General features: G+C 42.7%; 1 protein-coding gene across 5 annotated transcripts in view; it reads left to right on the forward strand.

Moving 5' to 3' along the window:
* Positions 1-19,532, forward strand: part of l3mbtl1 (L3MBTL histone methyl-lysine binding protein 1) — a 44,327-nt gene that overhangs the window by 23,344 nt on the left and 1,451 nt on the right. For 4 of the 5 annotated variants that reach the window (XM_052105507.1, XM_052105510.1, XM_052105509.1 and 1 more), the window contains 8 exons: positions 830-915; positions 1,134-1,244; positions 8,351-8,489; positions 9,416-9,518; positions 9,668-9,862; positions 9,976-10,025; positions 14,363-14,520; positions 15,237-15,299. In XM_052105507.1, coding sequence (XP_051961467.1) covers positions 830-915; positions 1,134-1,244; positions 8,351-8,489; positions 9,416-9,518; positions 9,668-9,862; positions 9,976-10,025; positions 14,363-14,520; positions 15,237-15,299 — 905 coding nt within the window. The remainder of the gene's footprint in view (positions 1-829; positions 916-1,133; positions 1,245-8,350; positions 8,490-9,415; positions 9,519-9,667; positions 9,863-9,975; positions 10,026-14,362; positions 14,521-15,236; positions 15,300-19,532) is intronic. The other variant, XM_052105508.1, reaches the window with a different exon arrangement.

Genomic DNA, 19,532 nt, shown 5'->3' on the forward strand with positions numbered 1-19,532 from the left:
GAGAAACAATCAGTGAGAATCAATCAAGGAATAAAACTACAAGGACTACAAAACTAACACAGGAAACAAAACAAGAATTCCAACATAAAAGCACAAAAACAAAAGACAACAGGGAATATGACAAAATCACTGAATCACTCATAGTGTTTCTTAATTTAACAACTCAATCATTCACTGAATTGTTCAGAACGGTCATGATTTGGAACTCTTTTACTGATGTGTTTCGGAGAGGATTATTGGTTGCCCCCTGCCCTCCATTCAAGAACTGTACACTTCCAGAGTGAGGAAAAGTCACTCTGGACCCCACTCACCCTGCCCACTACCTTTGTGAACTGTTGATTTCTGGCTGGCGCTACAGAGCTCTGAACACCAGAACAGTCAGACACAAGAACTGCTTTTTCCCTCAGGCTATTCATCTCATGAACAGTTAAAATTGCCCCATTGAGCAATAATTATGTGCAATACACAGTTAAGTCTATTTATATTTATATAACACATCCTACCTCTTCTGCCATTACATTCCCTTGCACTGTATATAACAGGTTTGTATTTGTACATATGTATATTGCAATTTATCGCAACACCCCGGACCGTAATAAGGAAGATTCCTTATTTTGAAATCTGTTGGACTATTCACTCACTCACTGAACTGTTTAGAGCGGGTCACGATATGGAACTCTTTCACTGAATCGGTTGGACTATTCACTCACTCACTGAATCAATCAGAATGGTTCAATTGTCAATTGCCATTACGGTATCTTTACTTTTACTAAAGTATGACTGTTTGATACTTAACACAGCACTGGCTCATCTTATCTTCTCCTTATAGATTACCCAGACACTGACAGGTTCTTCTGGGAGAGATATTTGGAGGATACGGGCTCAACGGCAGTCGCTGCTGAAGCTTTCACAGTGGTTTGTTAAACCTCTTAATAACTTAAAAAACTGTCAAGTGTCCATTGCATCCATGTCATTAAATTATTATCTGCTGTTTGAAAGAGTCAGTGCTGATGAAATCTGAATATTCCATTAATGAATGAACAGAAACTGTATTAACATACTTCCTTTAGCCAAATGAAATCCAGCTTTGGGACTGAATAGAAACTGACTCTTTCTGTGTGTGTGTTTTGTAGCGTCCTTCTCATGGGTTCCAGGTGCAGATGAAGTTGGAGGCAGTGGATAAGAGGTGTCCAGGGCTCATCCGTGTATCTACGGTGCAGGAGGTGGACACGTATAGAATTAAGGTGTGAAAAACTGCTTTTGTTACCTAACTGCCGGTTATAGCTAATGTGATCAAACACCATCACAAGCCTAGGCAGCCTAGTTCAGTGTTTCCCTAACTCACACTGTTTCGATCAAAAAATTCTACGGCACACCACTATCCCACATAGGCTAACCATTGTCAATATTGTTTTCTTTTCAAGAACATGTCCATGTTTTCTGTATGTCTTAGTAGCATGTTTAATTGTAATGTTTGAAATTCAGCTATGGAAAATAACAAAAAACAAGTCACATACAGTAGGTAGGCTATGCTGTGTGAGGTCACAGGTGACCTAAATGGGTACTGAAAAAACAACAAATTTGCTTCTTTTCTAATTTGAAAATGCCACAACAAATAGTGACCCCTTCTGGAAATGTGACTTGGAAGTGGCGACAAATGAGCGTCTTATGTGCTATGAGTCAGTGAATCATTTTAAAGTGTTCATGACCGAAATCTACCAAGAGACTTATTGTGTTTAAGCATTAAAAGAACAATGCAGATCTTTAGGCTTCCTTACGTCTGCGCATTATTTTTCATCCAAAAAGACAACTAATAATAATAGTCTAATAATAGTGAGTTTCAATAACGTCCTTACCTTCTCCTTTATTAAAACTTGAATGGCTACAAATCTACTGACTTCAGTATAAGAATTATAAACTCAAAGCAGAATCTATGGTATCATTTTCCTACAGTAGCCTATTTAAACTGCTGGGCATGGCTTTTATCAGAAAAGACCACAATAATAGACAAATAATAATAATTTTGAGTTTAAATAATGTTCTTTCATTGTAAAGCGCAATTCAGAGTTGAGTCTAGGCATCAATCCACCGTTCAATGCCAGAATCAAGAGCCACATTGCCCTCCATATGACGAGTTGCAGAAAGTGTCACAGAGGGGTGATTTTACGAGTTTGCCACGTAAAAAAGCAGGAGGTGTGTACAGTAAACATTGAAAACATGTATTTGGAAGAGAGGAAAAAAGATCGCAGTTGCTTTGATAGCAGAAAGTAATAAAAGGACTCGTTTATGTTTAGATCTAAGCGTTTTCTTGGTGAATTTAAATTAGTTCAATAACTGGGGTCTCTGATATTCGTAAACGATAAGGTAATATATAATTAAAAGAAATTATGAGACATTCAATGTCTCTTCACAAATTTGGACTACTAAGCAACAAGTACTAAGTACTATGTACTAACCAACAAGAAATATTTAAAAACGGTCGCACCTCTGTGGGTCTTCAAATCTGGAAGAACACCAGTGACTTGTTCCTCATCCTCCCTGACCTTGCACAGGACTTGTGCAAGTAGGCTTACTGGGGGAAATGCGTACTTGCGCAGCCCCTGGGGCCAGCTGTGTGCCAGCACGTCTTTGCCGAGGGGGGCTTCCGTCAGAGAGTACCAGAGCAGACAGTGGGTGGATTCTTGGGAGGCAAACAGATCTACCTTTGCATTGCTGAATCGACCCCAAATCAGCTGGACCACCTGAGGGTGGAGTCTCCTCTCTCCGCTGAGCGTTACCTGCCGTGACAGCACATCCGCTGTGGTGTTGAGGTTGCCCGGGACATGAGTGGCGCGCCGAGACCTCAGCTGCTACTGACTCCAAAATTGGAAATGGCGGGCGAGTTGCAACATGTGACAAGAGCGAATGCCGCCTTTGCAATTTATATAACGCTACTGTCGCTGTGCTTGCAGCGGATCAGCAGCAGGAATCTGTGCAGGGCAAGCAACTCTAGGCAGATGATGTGCCATCACGGCCCTGTCCAGGAGCCAGTGGCTGCGTACCCGTTGCACACGGCACACCAGCCCAACTGGGAGGTGTCTGTAGTAACTACAACACATCTGAACATCTGCTGTAGGGGGAATCCTGCCTGTAGAAAACAGAGGTGTGTCCAAGGGCTGAATAAGTGACAGCAGGAAGGGGTGAGGGTCACACGGTATGTGCCGTGGCACCATGCCCATCTCGGGACTCGAGTCTGATGCCAGTGCTGAAGCGGTCTCATATGGATCAAACCGAGCGCCGCGACCGCTGCTGAGGATGCCATATGCCCTAGGAGCCTCTGAAATTTTTTCAGTGGAATCGCTGTGCCGGTCTGTACGTACTCAGGCAGTTCAGCACCGACTGTGCACGCTCGCTTGTGAGGCACGCTGTCATTGAGACAGAGTCTAACTCCATGCCGAGAAAAGAGATGCTCTGAACCGGGGAGAGCTTGCACTTTTCCCAGTTGACCTGAAGCCCTAAATGGCTGAGGTGCCTGAGCACCAGGTCCCTGTGTGCACAGAGCAACTGCCGAGGGTGTGCTAGGATTAGCCAGTCGTCGAGGTAGTTGAGTATGAAAATGCCCACTTCCCTTAATGGGGCAAGAGCTGCCTCTGCGACTTTCATGAAGACGCGAGGGGACAGGAACAGACCGAAGAGGAGGACCTTATACTGATACGCTTGGCCGTCGAAAGCAAACCGTAGAAAGGGTCTGTGTGGTCTGTCTACCGGCGCAAACCAATCTTGATTCCGGACGCATGTCAGAATACGTTTCTGCATCAGCACCTTGAACGGGAGTCTGTGTAAGGTCCGGTGCAGAACTCGCAGGTCCAAGGTTGGCCGCAACCCACCGCCTTTCTTGGGTACGATGAAGTAGGGGCTGTAGAATCCCCTTATCCATCTCGGCTGGAGGGACAGGCTCTATCGTGTCCTTGCGTAAAAGGGTTGCGATCTCCTCACGCAGGGCAAACTGAAATGAGTCGGATGGTCCTGGCCAGCCACCGTGATGGGTTTTAAAGTGTAAGACACATGTCCAAGCTCCGGGCGAGGGGCACTAAGGGGACGATCCCATGTGACATACCTGGAGGTGAGGCAATGCGGCGGGGGGAGCAGGCGATGTCACATCGGGGAGCGTCTCGAGGTGGTTGTGCTAAGGAGAAGCTCGAAGCACTTACCTTGCTCTGTGTACCTGGCCTGGGGCAGGAAGTCGACTGAGGAGGAGGATCTGTAGAGATGACCTCTAGACTCGTCACCACCTGCCGGCCTGTGGTGCGAGTGTGGTGCAGTTGGGCACGGGGCCTGACTGCAAGTGCTTGGTGTCTGATTGCCGTGAGAATGGCGGTTGTGGGCACTGGCTAAGTGACCCAGGGAGTGAAGAAACTGCTTTTATTGTGACAATGTGGGTACCGCAGCCTGTTGGGGTGTGGCAAACAAAGAAATGGAAACAAAAGTTTCTCCACCCGGCCCTCCACTGGGGGATGGAGTGGTCTGGACACCTGCTCCGTGGCAGATGTTCTCTCCCTGGGTTGCCCGTCTCAGGAGCACTTGGGAGCCTTCCCGGGTCCTGGAGGTGGTTCGTGAGATGGGGGTTGTCAACCTCCGGTGGGGAGTTCATGCCAGGGCTGACCTTGGACCCACAGACGGGTTGCGGGATCTTGAGCCGCGGCAGGGCAAGATGTGTTGTATGGTCTCCATCTGTTTCTTTACCGCTGAGAACTGCTGGGCAAAGTCCTCAGCGGTGTCACCAAATAGGCCGATCTGGGAGATGGAGGCATTGAGAAAGCGAGCCTAGTCGAGGTCCCGCATCTCGACCATATTCAGCCACAGGTGCCGTTCCTGGACCACAAGGTTGGCAATCACATGTCCGAGTGCGCACGCTGTGAACTTCATGGCCCAGAGGGTGAGGTCGGTTGCCGAGCAAAGTTCCTGCAGCACATCAGGATCAGGACTACCGAGGTGCAGAGCTTTTAGCACCTTGGTCTGGTGGACTTGCAGGAGGGCCATGGTGTTCAGGGCGGAGGCATCCTGTCCAGCGGCGCTGTAGGACTTGGTCGCCAGAGACGACGTCAACCTACAGGCCTTGGAGGGGAGTAATGGTCGATCCCTCCAGGTGGCGGCGTTTTGCAGGCACAGGTGCACCGCAACTGCCTTATCCACCTGGGGGAGCTCCGTGTACCAGTGGACCGCCCCGCCGTCAAGGGTAGTGAGAGCGGACGAGCGAGGAAGTCGTTTTATTGAGAAGTTTTATTGGCATGCAGAAGAAGAGAATAGCCACAGAAAATGCACCATATCTCCAGCATAGTAAGCTCTATAGAGGTAAGTGGAACAGCGGTGGGTTTACTCAGCTCGCTGAAACACAACCGCTTGGCTCCAAAGAAAAAATCTGTCTGAACAGATGCACATTCCCTCCTTTTATGTCCGTATGTCTGGGGGAGGGGCATGCAAATTCTGTTAGCCAATTCTCATTGGCCTTTTCTCAAAGATAAGTGGTAACTGAGGCTCTCAAGAGAGACCTCTAGTGTCACTACATCGACACAACGTCGAGTGAGTGACAGAAGGGGAACATAACAAGCATACAGTATAACTTTATTACAGATCTGATTCCAAGTCAAAATCCAGCAGCATCAAATCTGTATTACTGCATCATATCTAACGTTCATTTAGTAAAGACTTGGAAACAACTGAGAAATTAACTTTTTACCTTAATGTTTTCATTTTGTCTGGATTAACTGTGCATGTATATGTAATAATTACACATAGTTGTAAAAAAGGATTTAATTCACAGAATGCTACATCCACAAATATGTGATGCAGAGGTTTCCTTGCTCACTCCGCTGAGGCTTAGTGGTGTCTGTATTTTGAACTACCTCGATGACTAGCTTCTGTTAGCATAATTGGAAGAACTGGCCTGCGAGCATGGGGATCTACCGGAGTACTTGGACACTGGCCATGTGACTGTCCAGCGAGTGCACACGTTCTATTATCAAGTGTGTGACAAGTTTCAAACTGGGGAAAGCATTTAAATTTAAATGCTTTTAGCAGGCTCTGGGGTTGATGGCTGCCGCCGACACCATGCTATATCATCTCCAGTTATGGGTCAAGGCATGAGTGCCTCATCACGCTGGCCGATATGATCACTGACCTCTAATGGTGATGCGCCGCTGCTTGATTGCACTGCAGCTATTTGGAAGATGCCTGAATTTTATCAGATGGGCATTGTGCTAAGTGAAGTTGTGACCACGAACGCATCTGGTATGGGCTGGGGAGCCCTTTGCCATGGTTGTCCAGCCTTTCGCCACCTGGACAGATGTGCAGTTGGTGTGGCACTTTAATCGTCTGGAGCAGCTGACAGTCTTTCTGGATTTGAAGTCTTTTCGTTCAGCCATGCAGGGTTTTCACATGCTGCTCCGAACGGATATTACTGCAGTTGTGGCATATGCAAACTGCCAGGGAGGGGTGAGGTCATTTAGGGGTGAGGTTAAAGGGAAGCATTAGCTTCTCCTTTAATGTCAGAGACATCTCACGTTGATTTGTGCAGTGCACGTCCCTAGTCCCCTGAACTGCGGAGCAAATCTGCTCTCGCATCAGGGTGTCAGCCAAATGAAATGGAGATTGCATTCTCTGACTGTTCTGAGGATATTGGAGGTATTCAGGGAAGCCAAGGTGGACCTGTTTGCTCCCAGGAGACCACAGTCGCCTCTGGACTTCATTTTGAGTCGGACAGGTCACAGAGATTGCATGGCTTTAATGCTCTAGTGGCCAGCGAAATGCAAGTATGCGTTCCCTCCTGTTTGTTCGTTAGTTTGGGAGTACAAAAAAACAGTTCTGCTGGAGTTGCCCAGCCACTGTTGGTTTCCGGAGCTGGTGAAGCTGTTGGATGCCTCCTGTGGAAGATTCCACTGAGGAGGGACTTGCTCCCGCAAGTGCAGGGCACAATTTGACATCTGGAGACTACATGTATGGCCTCTGAACAGGGCCCATCTGACATACAGTAGCTGGATTGTCAAAGTCAGTGCTTAACACCTCTCATTGAAGACCGTGCTGTTACTTGCTGTGACCTCAGTAAAGCGTGTTGGGGATCTCCAGGGCCTGACTCTTGTCTGGATTTGTCTGGATCTTGAAAGCCATTCTTTTTTTTCTTTTTTGTCCCCAATTTGGAATGCCCAATTCCCAATGCGCTCTAAGTCCTCGTGGTGGCGTAGTGACCTCAAGCTGGGTGGTGGAAGACAAATCTCTGTTGCCTCCGCATCTGAGACCATCAATCCGCACATCTCATCACGTGGCTTGTTGAGCATATTACCGTGGAGACCAATCACATGTGGAGGCTTCACGCTATTCTCCGACGGCATCCATGCACAACCACGTGCCCCACCGTGTGTGATAATCACATTATGACAACCACGGGGAGGTTAACCCAACGTGACTCTACCCACCCTAGCAACCAGACTGGAGTCACTCAGCACGCCCTGGATTCGAACTTGTGACTCCAGGTGTGGTAGTCAGCATCTTTACTTGCTTTACTTGCTACCCAAGCCCCTGAAAGCCACTCTAAAGACAAAGCGCGAATATATACCTAAGAACGCCGCCACCCTGAGGGATCGACCATTACTCCCCTCCAAGGCCTGTAGGTTGACGTCGTCTCTGGCGACCAAGTCCTACAACGCCACTGGACAGGTTGCCTCCGCCCTGAACACCATGGCCCTCCTGCAAGTCCACCAGACCAAGGTGCTAAAAGACCACTCCCTTCAGGGCTCAGGTGTTCATTTTAAATGCCTCCCTCCCTCTTCATTTTGAGTCGGACAGGGCACAGAGATTGCATGTGCTCTGCACTGTGTTTGTACATTGAGTGCTTGAGTCAGTTTCGGCTGACTGAGCAGCTCTTTGTTTGTTTTGGATGTCGCTCAAAAGGTTTGTCCATCTCCAAACAAAGGCTTTATTATTGGGTTGTCTCTAATGGTTTTCAAGGCGTGCAATGCCCCATAGGTTTACGAGCCCCTTCTACCAGGGGCATGGCTTCCTCCTGGACTTGAGTGAATGTTGTGTCCTTGCAGGACATTTGCCTAATAATTTTGCCAGGTTTTATAACTTGGTTGTTTCCTCTCTCTTCCCAGGTCCTGGCTGCGAAGGAGAGTTAATCTTGTGCTTTTATACCACATGATAAAATCACATATATAAAATGTAACAGGACTATATTTTACTTACTCATGTGAGTCAATCACCCTAGGATTCCTGAGACTGTTATCAGAGCTATTTTTTGGTATTTTGCTGATACATTTCAGTAGATTGACATTTTCTTGTGAGTATATGTTGGCCTAAAACACTCTGTTGTGCTTAGATTCGCTTTGATGGCTGGAGTCACTTGTATGACGAGTGGATTGATTCTGACCATCCGGACATTCACCCGGCAGGCTGGTGTGAAAGCACAGGACACCCTCTCAAACCTCCACCTTATCAACCTAGTGCTCAGAAACCTGGTGAGAAACCAAAAAAATTAATTTTCTCTCATTCCTCATTTCACTGACTCTTAAGGTGGTCACACACTGGACAAGAAGCACCAAGCTGCATCACGGCTGGGACATGGCACAGGTATAAAAACACAGGGCATGTCAATGAGGTTCACGTGGCAGACAGAACACACAAAAGTTAGCAAGGTCTGGCATGGGGGGTGTGGTCCTGTGTCTGCTGGAGAGGGAAAGTGGTAAGGCTCATCACCTGAGTTGTAATTACTCTTAACACCTGTCACTCATTATAGTGATTGCTGATAAGGCTGATAAGGCTTGCCAGAGCATCAGAGGAGGAGAGAGAGAGTGGTTCATAGCAGTAGTGGAGGAAAGACCCGTGTAAAGGGATTAATGGAAAGGAGGAGGCGAGAACTGGCTTGACAATATAAATAATAGTTTTAATATAAAACTGAACAAAAAGACACAAACACACGTGATTGTCAGCTGCACATAAACGATCTTGCACCGCCATTCACCTTTATCCCTCTTGGAGGCTTAATTAGCCTAAACTAAAGCCAGAGACTGTGTTAAGGGAACAGAAGGGGTCTCCCCTGCCCCTGGCAGAGGTTCTGCCGCTCCAGGTGGTCGGCAGTGAGCCCCTCCACACTCGCGGTCTCAGACCCCGCCATGTTTCAGCGGCTGGTAGGGTACTCCTCCGCTCCTGGCAGCGGCCCTGACCTAAATTAAGGTCAAATATTGCACTCTGTGGAGCGGCAGATATTTGAGCAGCCTCAGGAGTTGTTGGTGGGTGCCAGCGGCGGTCTGCGTACATTCATAGAAAACAATTGTTTCGAATTTTAGAATGCGCCATGTCGTCCACCAGATGCATCAGGTGTGTGACCCCCTTTTATATGCTCGTCAAAGGAAATACTAAATTTAGAGTAATATGTATGTTTCAGCTCCCAGGGAGAACTTGACCAACAGACAGCCGAACTACTCCTCCATGTCCTGTAAAAGCCTCTCTCAGCCCCGCAACACCTCCAAGTACAGCTTCCACCACAGGTTACTCCTTCATGTGCCTTTAACATATACAGAGGACAATTTTATTGCTGAGGTTGCTTTTTCTGAAGTGACTTCTCAGAAAATTATCCAACAACTACAGTACAGTTTATTATAAACAAATGAGTGCAGATCTGTTTTCTCTTAATCAGAAAGTGTCCTACTCCAGGATGTGATGGGTCTGGTCATGTAACCGGCCGTTTCACTGCTCATCACTGTTTATCTGGCTGTCCATTGGCTGAGAGGAACCAAGGCCGGCTCAAGGCAGAGCTCTCTGACACAGAGGGATCCAAACGGAACTTGCTAGTCTTCAGTCAGAGAGCAAAAAAGTTACGATATCATGGAAGGTAAGACAGTACTCACATTTGTTATGATTGTTAAGAACAATAGCATTGTTACATTTAGAAGTATTGTTGTAATGTAAACACTTAATTAAATGTCACTTTCTTTCTATCACCAGGATTGGTCGCCCACCTAAATACCGTAAAGGTCAGCAAAAAAACTGTCAGAGTGAGTTTTTTTTATTCATTTATTTTAAATACAACCAGGTGTCATAGAATTACACTATGTTGGAGAGTGTTTTCGAAAGTCATTCCAATGTGGATTAGAGGTGTAAATGTAGCAAATTTGATGCATTTTCAAACGAAAACAGGTTAGTGTAGACGTGGCCACAGTCAGTTGTGAAAAGTCAAGTGATCAAAAACAGAAATTTTTTTTTTTGGAGGGAAAAGGAAATAGTTGAGATTGAGCACCCTTACAAAACAAAAATATATGTGAATATATTTGAAAATATAATGATATATTAAATAATACATTTTCACGTATGGGAATCTAGTGATATTTTTCTATATTCTGCAATATATGCATGACCCATGTATAGCTATATATTGATACATATAAAAATAATATATAGCAATAACAAGACATAAACTACTACATTTTTACATGTAATAGCTTTATTGAAACACTCAATTCCCTTCTCTTTCATTAGTTAACGCATGGGTTTACATACAGCATTAAATGACTCAAAAATATTTTTTACAGATTCAGGCAAATGAAGACATAAATGTAAATTCAGTGACAGATTTGCTTTCCACATAGTATTTCAAACTGTTGAACAAAATGTAAAACCATAATTTTATTTAAAATTTTAAAATTTTTCACTGATTAATATATACAGTGAGGAAAATAAGTATTTGAACACCCTGCTATTTTGCAAGTTCTCCCACTTAGAAATCATGGAGGGGTCTGAAATTGTCATCGTAGGTGCATGTCCACTGTGAGAGACATAATCTAAAAAAAAAAATCCAGAAATCACAATGTATGATTTTTTAACTATTTATTTGTATGATACAGCTGCAAATAAGTATTTGAACACCTGAGAAAATCAATGTTAATATTTGGTACAGTAGCCTTTGTTTGCAATTACAGAGGTCAAACGTTTCCTGTAGTTTTTCACCAGGTTTGCACACACTGCAGGAGGGATTTTGGCCCACTCCTCCACACAGATCTTCTCTAGATCAGTCAGGTTTCTGGGCTGTCGCTGAGAAACACGGAGTTTGAGCTCCCTCCAAAGATTCTCTATTGGGTATAGGTCTGGAGACTGGCTAGGCCACGCCAGAACCTTGATATGCTTCTTACAGAGCCACTCCTTGGTTATCCTGGCTGTGTGCTTCGGGTCATTGTCATGTTGGAAGACCCAGCCTCGACCCATCTTCAATGCTCTAACTGAGGGAAGGAGGTTGTTCCCCAAAATCTCGCAATACATGGCCCCGGTCATCCTCTCCTTAATACAGTGCAGTCAGCCCTGTCCCATGTGCAGAAAAACACCCCCAAAGCATGATGCTACCACCCCCATGCTTCACAGTAGGGATGGTGTTCTTGGGATGGTACTCATCATTCTTCTTCCTCCAAACACGGTTAGTGGAATTATGACCAAAAAGTTCTATTTTGGTCTCATCTGACCACATGACTTTCTCCCATGACTCCTCTGGATCATCCAAATGGTCATTGGCAAACTTAAGACGGGCCTTGACATGTGCTGGTTTAACCAGGGGAACCTTCCGTGCCATGCATGATTTCAAACCATGACGTCTTAGTGTATTACCAACAGTAACCTTGGAAACGGTGGTCCCAGCTCTTTTCAGGTCATTGACCAGCTCCTCCCCTGTAGTTCTGGGCTGATTTCTCACCTTTCTTAGGATCATTGAGACCACACGAGGTGAGATCTTGCATGGAGCCCCAGTCCGAGGGAGATTGACAGTCATGTTTAGCTTCTTCCATTTTCTAATGATTGCTCCAACAGTGGACCTTTTTTCACCAAGCTGCTTGGCAATTTCCCCGTAGCCCTTTCCAGCCTTGTGGAGGTGTACAATTTTGTCTCTAGTGTCTTTGGACAGCTCTTTGGTCTTGGCCTTGTTAGTAGTTGGATTCTTACTGATTGTATGGGGTGGACAGGTGTCTTTATGCACCTAATGACCTCAAATAGGTGCATCTAATTTAGGATAATAAATGGAGTGGAGGTGGACATTTTAAAGGCAGACTAACAGGTCTTTGAGGGTCAGAATTCTAGCTGATAGACAGGTGTTCAAATACTTATTTGCAGCTGTATCATACAAATAAATAGTTAAAAAATCATACATTGTGATTTCTGGATTTTTTTTTTTTAGATTATGTCTCTCACAGTGGACATGTACCTACGATGACAATTTTAGACCCCTCCATGTTTTCTAAGTGGGAGAACTTGCAAAATAGCAGGGTGTTCAAATACTTATTTTCCTCACTGTATATATACACACACACACACACACACACACACACACACACACACACACACACACACACACATATATATACAGTGCATCCGGAAAGTATTCACAGCGCTTCACTTTTTCCACATTTTGTTATGTTACAGCCTTATTCCAATAGATTAAAATCATTATTTTCCTCAAAATTCTACAAACAATACCCCATAATGACAACGTGTAAGAAGTTTATTTGAAATCTATTAAAAATAATAAAATAAAAAATCACATGTACATAAGTATTCACAGCCTTTGCCATGACACTCAAAATTGAGCTCAGGTTCATCCTGTTTCCACTGATCATCCTTGAGATGTTTCTACAACTTGATTGGACATGATTTGGAAAGGCACATCACCTGTCTATATAAGGTCCCACAGTTAACAGTGCATGTCAGAGCACAAACCAAGCCATGAAGTCCAAGGAATTGTCTGTAGACCTCCGAGATAGGATTGTATCGAGGCACAGATCTGGGGAAGGGTACAGAAACATTCCTGCAGCATTGAAGGTCCCAATAAGCACAGTGACCTCCATCATCTGTAAATGGAGGAAGTTTGGAACCACCGGGACTCTTCCTAGAGCTGGCCACCCGGCCAAACTGAGCGATCGAGGTAGAAGGCCCTTAGTCAGCGAGGTGACCAAGAACCAGATGGTCACTCTGACAGAGCTCCAGCATTTCTCTGTGGAGAGAGGAGAACCTTCCAGAAGAACCATTTTGCAACACTCCACAAATCAGGCCTGTATGGTAGAGTGGCCAGACGGAAGCCACTCATCAGTAAAAGGCACATGACAGCACGCCTGGAGTTTGCCAAAAGGCACCTGAAGGACTCTCAGATCATGAGAAACAAAATTCTCTGGTCTGATTAAACAAAAATTGATGTCTTTGGCCTGAATGCCAAGCGTCATGTCTGTAGGAAACCAGACACTGCTCATCACCTGGCCAATACCATCCCTACAGTGAAGCATGGTGGTGGCAGCATCATGCTGTGGGGATGTTTTTCAGCGGCAGGAACTGAGAGACTAGTCAGGATCGAGGGAAAGATGAATGCAGCAATGTACAGAGACATCCTTGATGAAAACCTGCTCCAGAGCGCTCTGGACCTCAGACTGGGGCAAAGGTTCATCTTCCAACAGGTCAATGACCCTAAGCACACAGCCAAGATAACAAAGGAGTGGCTACAGGACAACTCTGTGAATGTCCTTGAGTGGCCCAGCCAGAGCCCAGACTTAAACCCGATTGAACATCTCTGGAGAGATCTGAAAATGGCTGTGCACCGACTCTCCCCATCCAACCTGATGGAGCTTGAGAGGATCTGCAAAGAAGAATGGGAGTAACTGCCCAAAAATAGGTGTGCCAAGCTTGTAGCATCATACACAAAAAGACTTCAACAAAGTATTGAGCAAAGGCTGTGAATACTTATGTACATGTGATTTTTTTTTTATTATTTTTTTAATTTGCAAATATTTCAAACAAACTTCTTTCACATTGTCATTATGGGATATTGTTTGTAGAATTTTGAGGAAAATAATGAATTTAATCAATTGTGGAATAAGACTGTAACATAACAAAATGTGGAAAAAGTGAAGCGCTGTGAATACTTTCCGGATGCACTGTATATATATATATATATATATATATATATATATATATATATATATATATATATATATATATATATATATAATACTTTATATATTATATACTATATATAATAATTAATACATTTGGATATATATTACAGAATATATTTTTCTCAGATTTGTGTATATATATATTTAACATACATGTTCCCATATATATATGTTAAAATATAGTGCATATATGTTCAAATATATGAATACTCAATATAGATGTATTTGTAACTATATGAATATATATATATATATAAAAAGAACTGCAAGAACAGAATGCGCATGTATTAGTTTATTCAGAATATGCTGACTACGGGAATATTCTAATAACTGTGAAGTATGTAAACGTCTTTTTCAGAATATAAGCTTAAGCAGAATTTACTCTGAAAGTGGTGTGTGTGTGTGTGTTTCAGATCTGGTGTCTGAGGGATTGTACTCATCACTCTTCATGACGGCATTCACAGCACACTCTGACCGCACTCTCTCTCTCTGCTGGGAGCAACACTGTAAGTTACTGCCTGGTGTTGCAGGAATACATGCCAGTCAAGTCACTAACTGGACTATAGAGGAGGTAATCACATAATTTAATCTTGCCTAAATCCACAAGTATATTCAAATGATATTTTAAGAGTAAAATATTTCAAATGGTCATTTACAGTTTGAGACCACTATTTACATGTATAACATGTTAGGAATAATGTAGGCAAAAATCAGCCAGTCATTACTGCAAAATAAACACAGAATCCAGAACTCGTCCCAGGTCTTAGGTAACCCTGAAAGAGTTTATTTAGTACAAATCTAAATTAACCCTCAAGAGACCATGCATAGTAGAACTGCAACATTTGTTTACAGCAAGTAAACAATACCATTTTTTATTAAGAATGGTAAAAAGAAAAATATATAAAGTACATATAACAGTATCTGACACTCTATTATCACATAATAGTCACCTAAAAAAAAGAAAAATAGACTAAAATTGTTTTCTGAAGTCACACAAAATCCACCCAAAAACAAAATCCACTTAAAAATCTATAAAAAATATATTTTTTATAATCAATGGCTTTCTAAAAACACAATCAAGGAGGAAAGAAGAGAATATATCATCAATCTCTATGCTTGGGTCTTTGAGGGTTAACTCTTATTCATGCCAAAAAATATTACTTAATATGACTGACTCAACCTGACTACATTACATTGCATCTACAAAAGTCCTTTTAACAATCAGATCAGGTTACAAGTGTCCATGCTCACTTTTTATATGGTTTGTAATCTCTCATTCTTTCACAGGTCTTTGGCTTTGTCAATAATCTCATTGGTTGTGAGGAACAAGCTCAAATTTTCAAGGATGAAGTAAGCAACAAGCATTAGTTTCTTACAGTGCCACTGTAACAGGTAAAGGACGGGTAAGGGGGAGGCGGTAACCGGCTGAGCAGTCAACATAAAGTTTAATAAGAAACTCAACATGAAATTGTTAGACACTTCGTTCGGGAACGTTTTGGTTATTAGCAATAATTATTAATTATTAAAATCAATAGAACTTTGAGTAGAATCAACATTACTTTATTAATCCTTCAAATCAACAATCATCAAAAATAAATATCAATTATTAAAATCAACAGAACATTGATTAGAATCAACATTACTTTATTAATCCTTCAAATCAACAATCATCAAAGATAAATATCAATTATCAAAATCAATAGAATATTAATAAGGTTTAATATTGCCGGGGCAGCACGCTGGAATCAGGGATGATTTAACCAGACAGAATAGCAGTATCAATAAAGGATTGTTCTCTTAGGAAAGTCAACATCCGGACAACAGGACATTCAAAAGGTAAACAATGAAGGCTTGAATCCGAATCCAGCCCTTGACACAGGTGCTTGCAGAACTATACCAAAAAACTTTTCTTTTAAGTATAACAAAGTTTATTAATGTAGTAATATCAATTAATAATCAATACAACACAGTCTTTCAACTACAAACTAAACAGTAACATGATTAGATATGTTAACAGATAAGCCTATAACACATGTGAATGGGTGTATGTGTGTGCGTGCGTGCATAAAGAGAGAAGGAGGGCACAAAATGGCAGACGTGCCTCTCGTGGACAGTATGTTACTCCAGGTATCCAGCCAGAGAATGTGGCCGCGAATGTGGGCAGAGGGACTGGTTAATGGTGTCTCCGCTGGTACGATAACTTAGGAATAAAGCTGGGCTCTATCGCCAAGTTGTCTGTTCGCCAAATGTGTATGCAGGTATGTTTGTGAGGGGTTGTGTGTGTGTGTGCGGTTAGTACGAGAGAGAGAGAGAGAGATGGAGAGCTGAGTGATGGCACCGAAGTGTGACATTCTCAGTTGACTTTTAGTTTGTGTACTTTTATTTTGAAATTTCCTGTTTAGTTCCTGTTTTCTAGTCCTTGTCAATTCCTGTTTTCCCTTGTTCATGTGTCTGGTTTTCATTGGTTTATTGTTTGATTACTTTGATTCAGTTCTAGTTTGTCATTGGTTTTAGTTAATTGTCCTGTTATCTTGTTTGAAAGTTCTGTTTGTTTATTGGCCTTTGTTTCCCGTGTCTTGTGTATTTAAACCCTCATGTTTGCCTTTGTAACTTGTCAGGTATTGCATTTGTAACCTTGTTGTTCTGCCATAGTCTAGTCTAGTCTAGCCTTTGTGTTTGTGTAACCTTGTTGTTTAACCATAGTTTAGTCTTGCCTGTGTACATGTAACCTAGTTGTCAAGCCATAGTTTAGTCCAGTTTGTATACATGTACCTTGTAGTGTTGTTCCAGTCCTGTCCAGCCTTAGCCTTAGTTATTTCATGTCGTGTCTAATTTTGTCATTATTAGTTTGGTCCTTGGTTTCTTGTTTTGTTTTCTTTCACTTCGTAGTTAGGGATCTGGTTTCACGTTTTAAGAATAAACTGCACTTGGGTTCATCTTTACTTTATCATCATTGTTTCTGCCTGTTTTGTCAACACCGTTACACGAAGCCATCGTGTGAGAGAGGGCAACCGTTATTTTATCACTCAGAGGCGCAGTGAATGACTCGTAATCTGTCCTCCGCAGTCGTTGGTTCTTTAATGGATAAACTCAGAAATGGCAGAAATGAACAAACAGCCCATTGTGTTTGGTCGACAACACAGCAAATCTCATTCATGGTAACAGTAAGTTACAATAATAACTTGAGTTTTATTAGCAGCAATGAACGGACACGGCAATAACCTTGATACACAAGAATAACACACTATAATAATCTATCTCTGCCCAGACGTAAACCTCTTACTTGAGTAGAGAGAGGATGTGGGTAGAATGTGCGTTTGTCCATCGTTTGACACCAACTTGGTTCCTCGAACCTCAGGTGATGACGGGAGGCTGTTTGCTTGCTCTGTCGGCGGGCAGTACGGTGAATAATTCTCGGCAGGTTGGCGGAGATATCAGCAAAGTCGACTCGGTTGAAGAAGGAAGATATATCTTCTTTCTTCACTTCTGCAGGCAAAAGGGTGAACTTTGCTTCCTAACTAACTTTTTTCCTAACTGATTCGGCTATTCAGACTGCAGTCTTTTGAGTTTATGTGCTCAAATGCAGCGCTGCAATGTTTTTTTCACTAGCTCCCATCTCAGCAGGAATATTCATTCAACCATTTCCCTCCTCTCATCATGGGAAATGCATTTGAACAAAGATGTACAGATGCAAAATACAAATAAAATGTCATTTGTCTAACTGAACCTTGTACAAAACTCGTAAAAATGTAATTACCTATTTTCATAAATAATATGGTGTCAGAAGCATGCGAATGAGATTAAATATCGGAGAGAGAGATGACAAGTGTCCCTGTTTATGAAAGTGTCCATGGTGCGAGCAATCAGACTTGCATCTTATTCTGGAGCTGTACAGGGAGTGGAGCAGCTGCAGACGATTTTCTCCTGTTTTCACTTGCGATAATACAGAGCCAAACCAAACAGACACAGAGAATGAAATGACAATGAATTCACAAGTTATTTATTACTGGTGTAGTCTAGGGCTAGAAGCAGCTCTAAATATGCTGGATTCAGTCGTGTTATCCCTTCCTCAAAGTTGTCAGAATGTTCTTTTACCATGTAATCAAGATCCTAATTAGAGCTCTGTAGAGTCGACAACAAAGCAAAAGTCAGACTAAACATTTACTTACAATTTAATTTCTATGAAGACTTTGATTTCAGCAGATCTTGCTCATGTTTCAGTGGCCATTGTTGATACCGGATGTGAGTTACCCTGCGAGGGGCACCCCCAGAAGTGAGAAATGCGGAAGTGTGAAAAAGGCCTATTGCTACATTCTTATCAGTATTTTTTGTTTGTGTCATCTTGGACTTACAGTGACCATGACCATTGTAGAAATTCACTATGCACAATCAGCCATGATTTAATCCAAGAGTGAAAGTGTCCAATAACAAGACGGTTACTGAGATTAAGCGAGTAGTATTCAGCTGGTCATGTGATTCTAAAATGGCTGCCCCCATGAGTTTGTCCGCCCTATGTAGAATAAAACAGCTTTTATAAGGTTACTGATTTGACTAGAGTCCTCATCTCATGATTGCATATGCTTCAAAATTACAATTAATTTCTTTAGGAGTAAAAATGTTTTAATGGGGAAAACATTAATGTGTGCACCTTTAAAGTCAGCTAGTATCGCTAAATACATTGCTCTGAGTGTACTGTTCTTTTATGCCACAGAGTTGAAGTCAGAAGTTGTGAAATATAAAGATAATAGTAGAGAGAATAATTTATTTCAGCTTTTATTTCTTTCATCACATTCCCAGTGGGTCAGAAGTTTACATACACTGTTAGTATTTGGTAGCATTGTCTTTAATAATAATAATTCCTTACAATTATATAACGCTTTTCTAGGCACTCAAAGCCCTTAAATGCACCTCCCAAAAGCTTCTCACAATAAGTTGCTGGAATTTTGGTCCATTCCTCCAGACAGAACTGGTGTAACTGGTGAGTCAGGTTTGTAGGCCTCCTTGCTCGCACATGCTTTTTGAGGTCAGTGTTTTGTCATGGTCACTCCAATATCTTGACTTTGTTGTCCTTAAGCCATTTTGCCACAACTTTGGAGGTATGCTTGGGGTCATTGTCCATTTGGAAGACCCATTTGAGACCAAGCTTTAACTTCTCGGCTGATGTCTTGAGATGTTGCTTAAATATATCCACATAATTTTCCTTCCTCTTGATGCCATTTATTTTTCTATCACCAGTCCCTCATGCAGCAAAGCACCCTCACAACATGATGCTGCCACCCCCATGCTTCATGGTTGGGATGGTGTTCTTCAGCTTGCAAGCCTCACCCTTTTTCCTCCAAACATAATGATGGTCATTATGGCCAAAAAGTTACATTTTTGTTTTATCAGACCAGAGGACATTTCTCCAAAAAGTAAGATCTTTGAATATAAATAATTGCCTACCTGTTTCCTCCAGCATCTTCACAAGGTCCTTTGCTGTTGTTATGGGATTGATTTGCACTTTGGTGCAACCAATCTACGTTCATGTCTAGTAGAGAGAATGTGTCTTCCATGGTGTTTATACTTGCGTACTATTGTTTGTAT

Source organism: Xyrauchen texanus, chromosome 35 (genome assembly GCF_025860055.1).
Source record: "Xyrauchen texanus isolate HMW12.3.18 chromosome 35, RBS_HiC_50CHRs, whole genome shotgun sequence".
NCBI lineage: Eukaryota > Metazoa > Chordata > Actinopteri > Cypriniformes > Catostomidae > Xyrauchen > Xyrauchen texanus.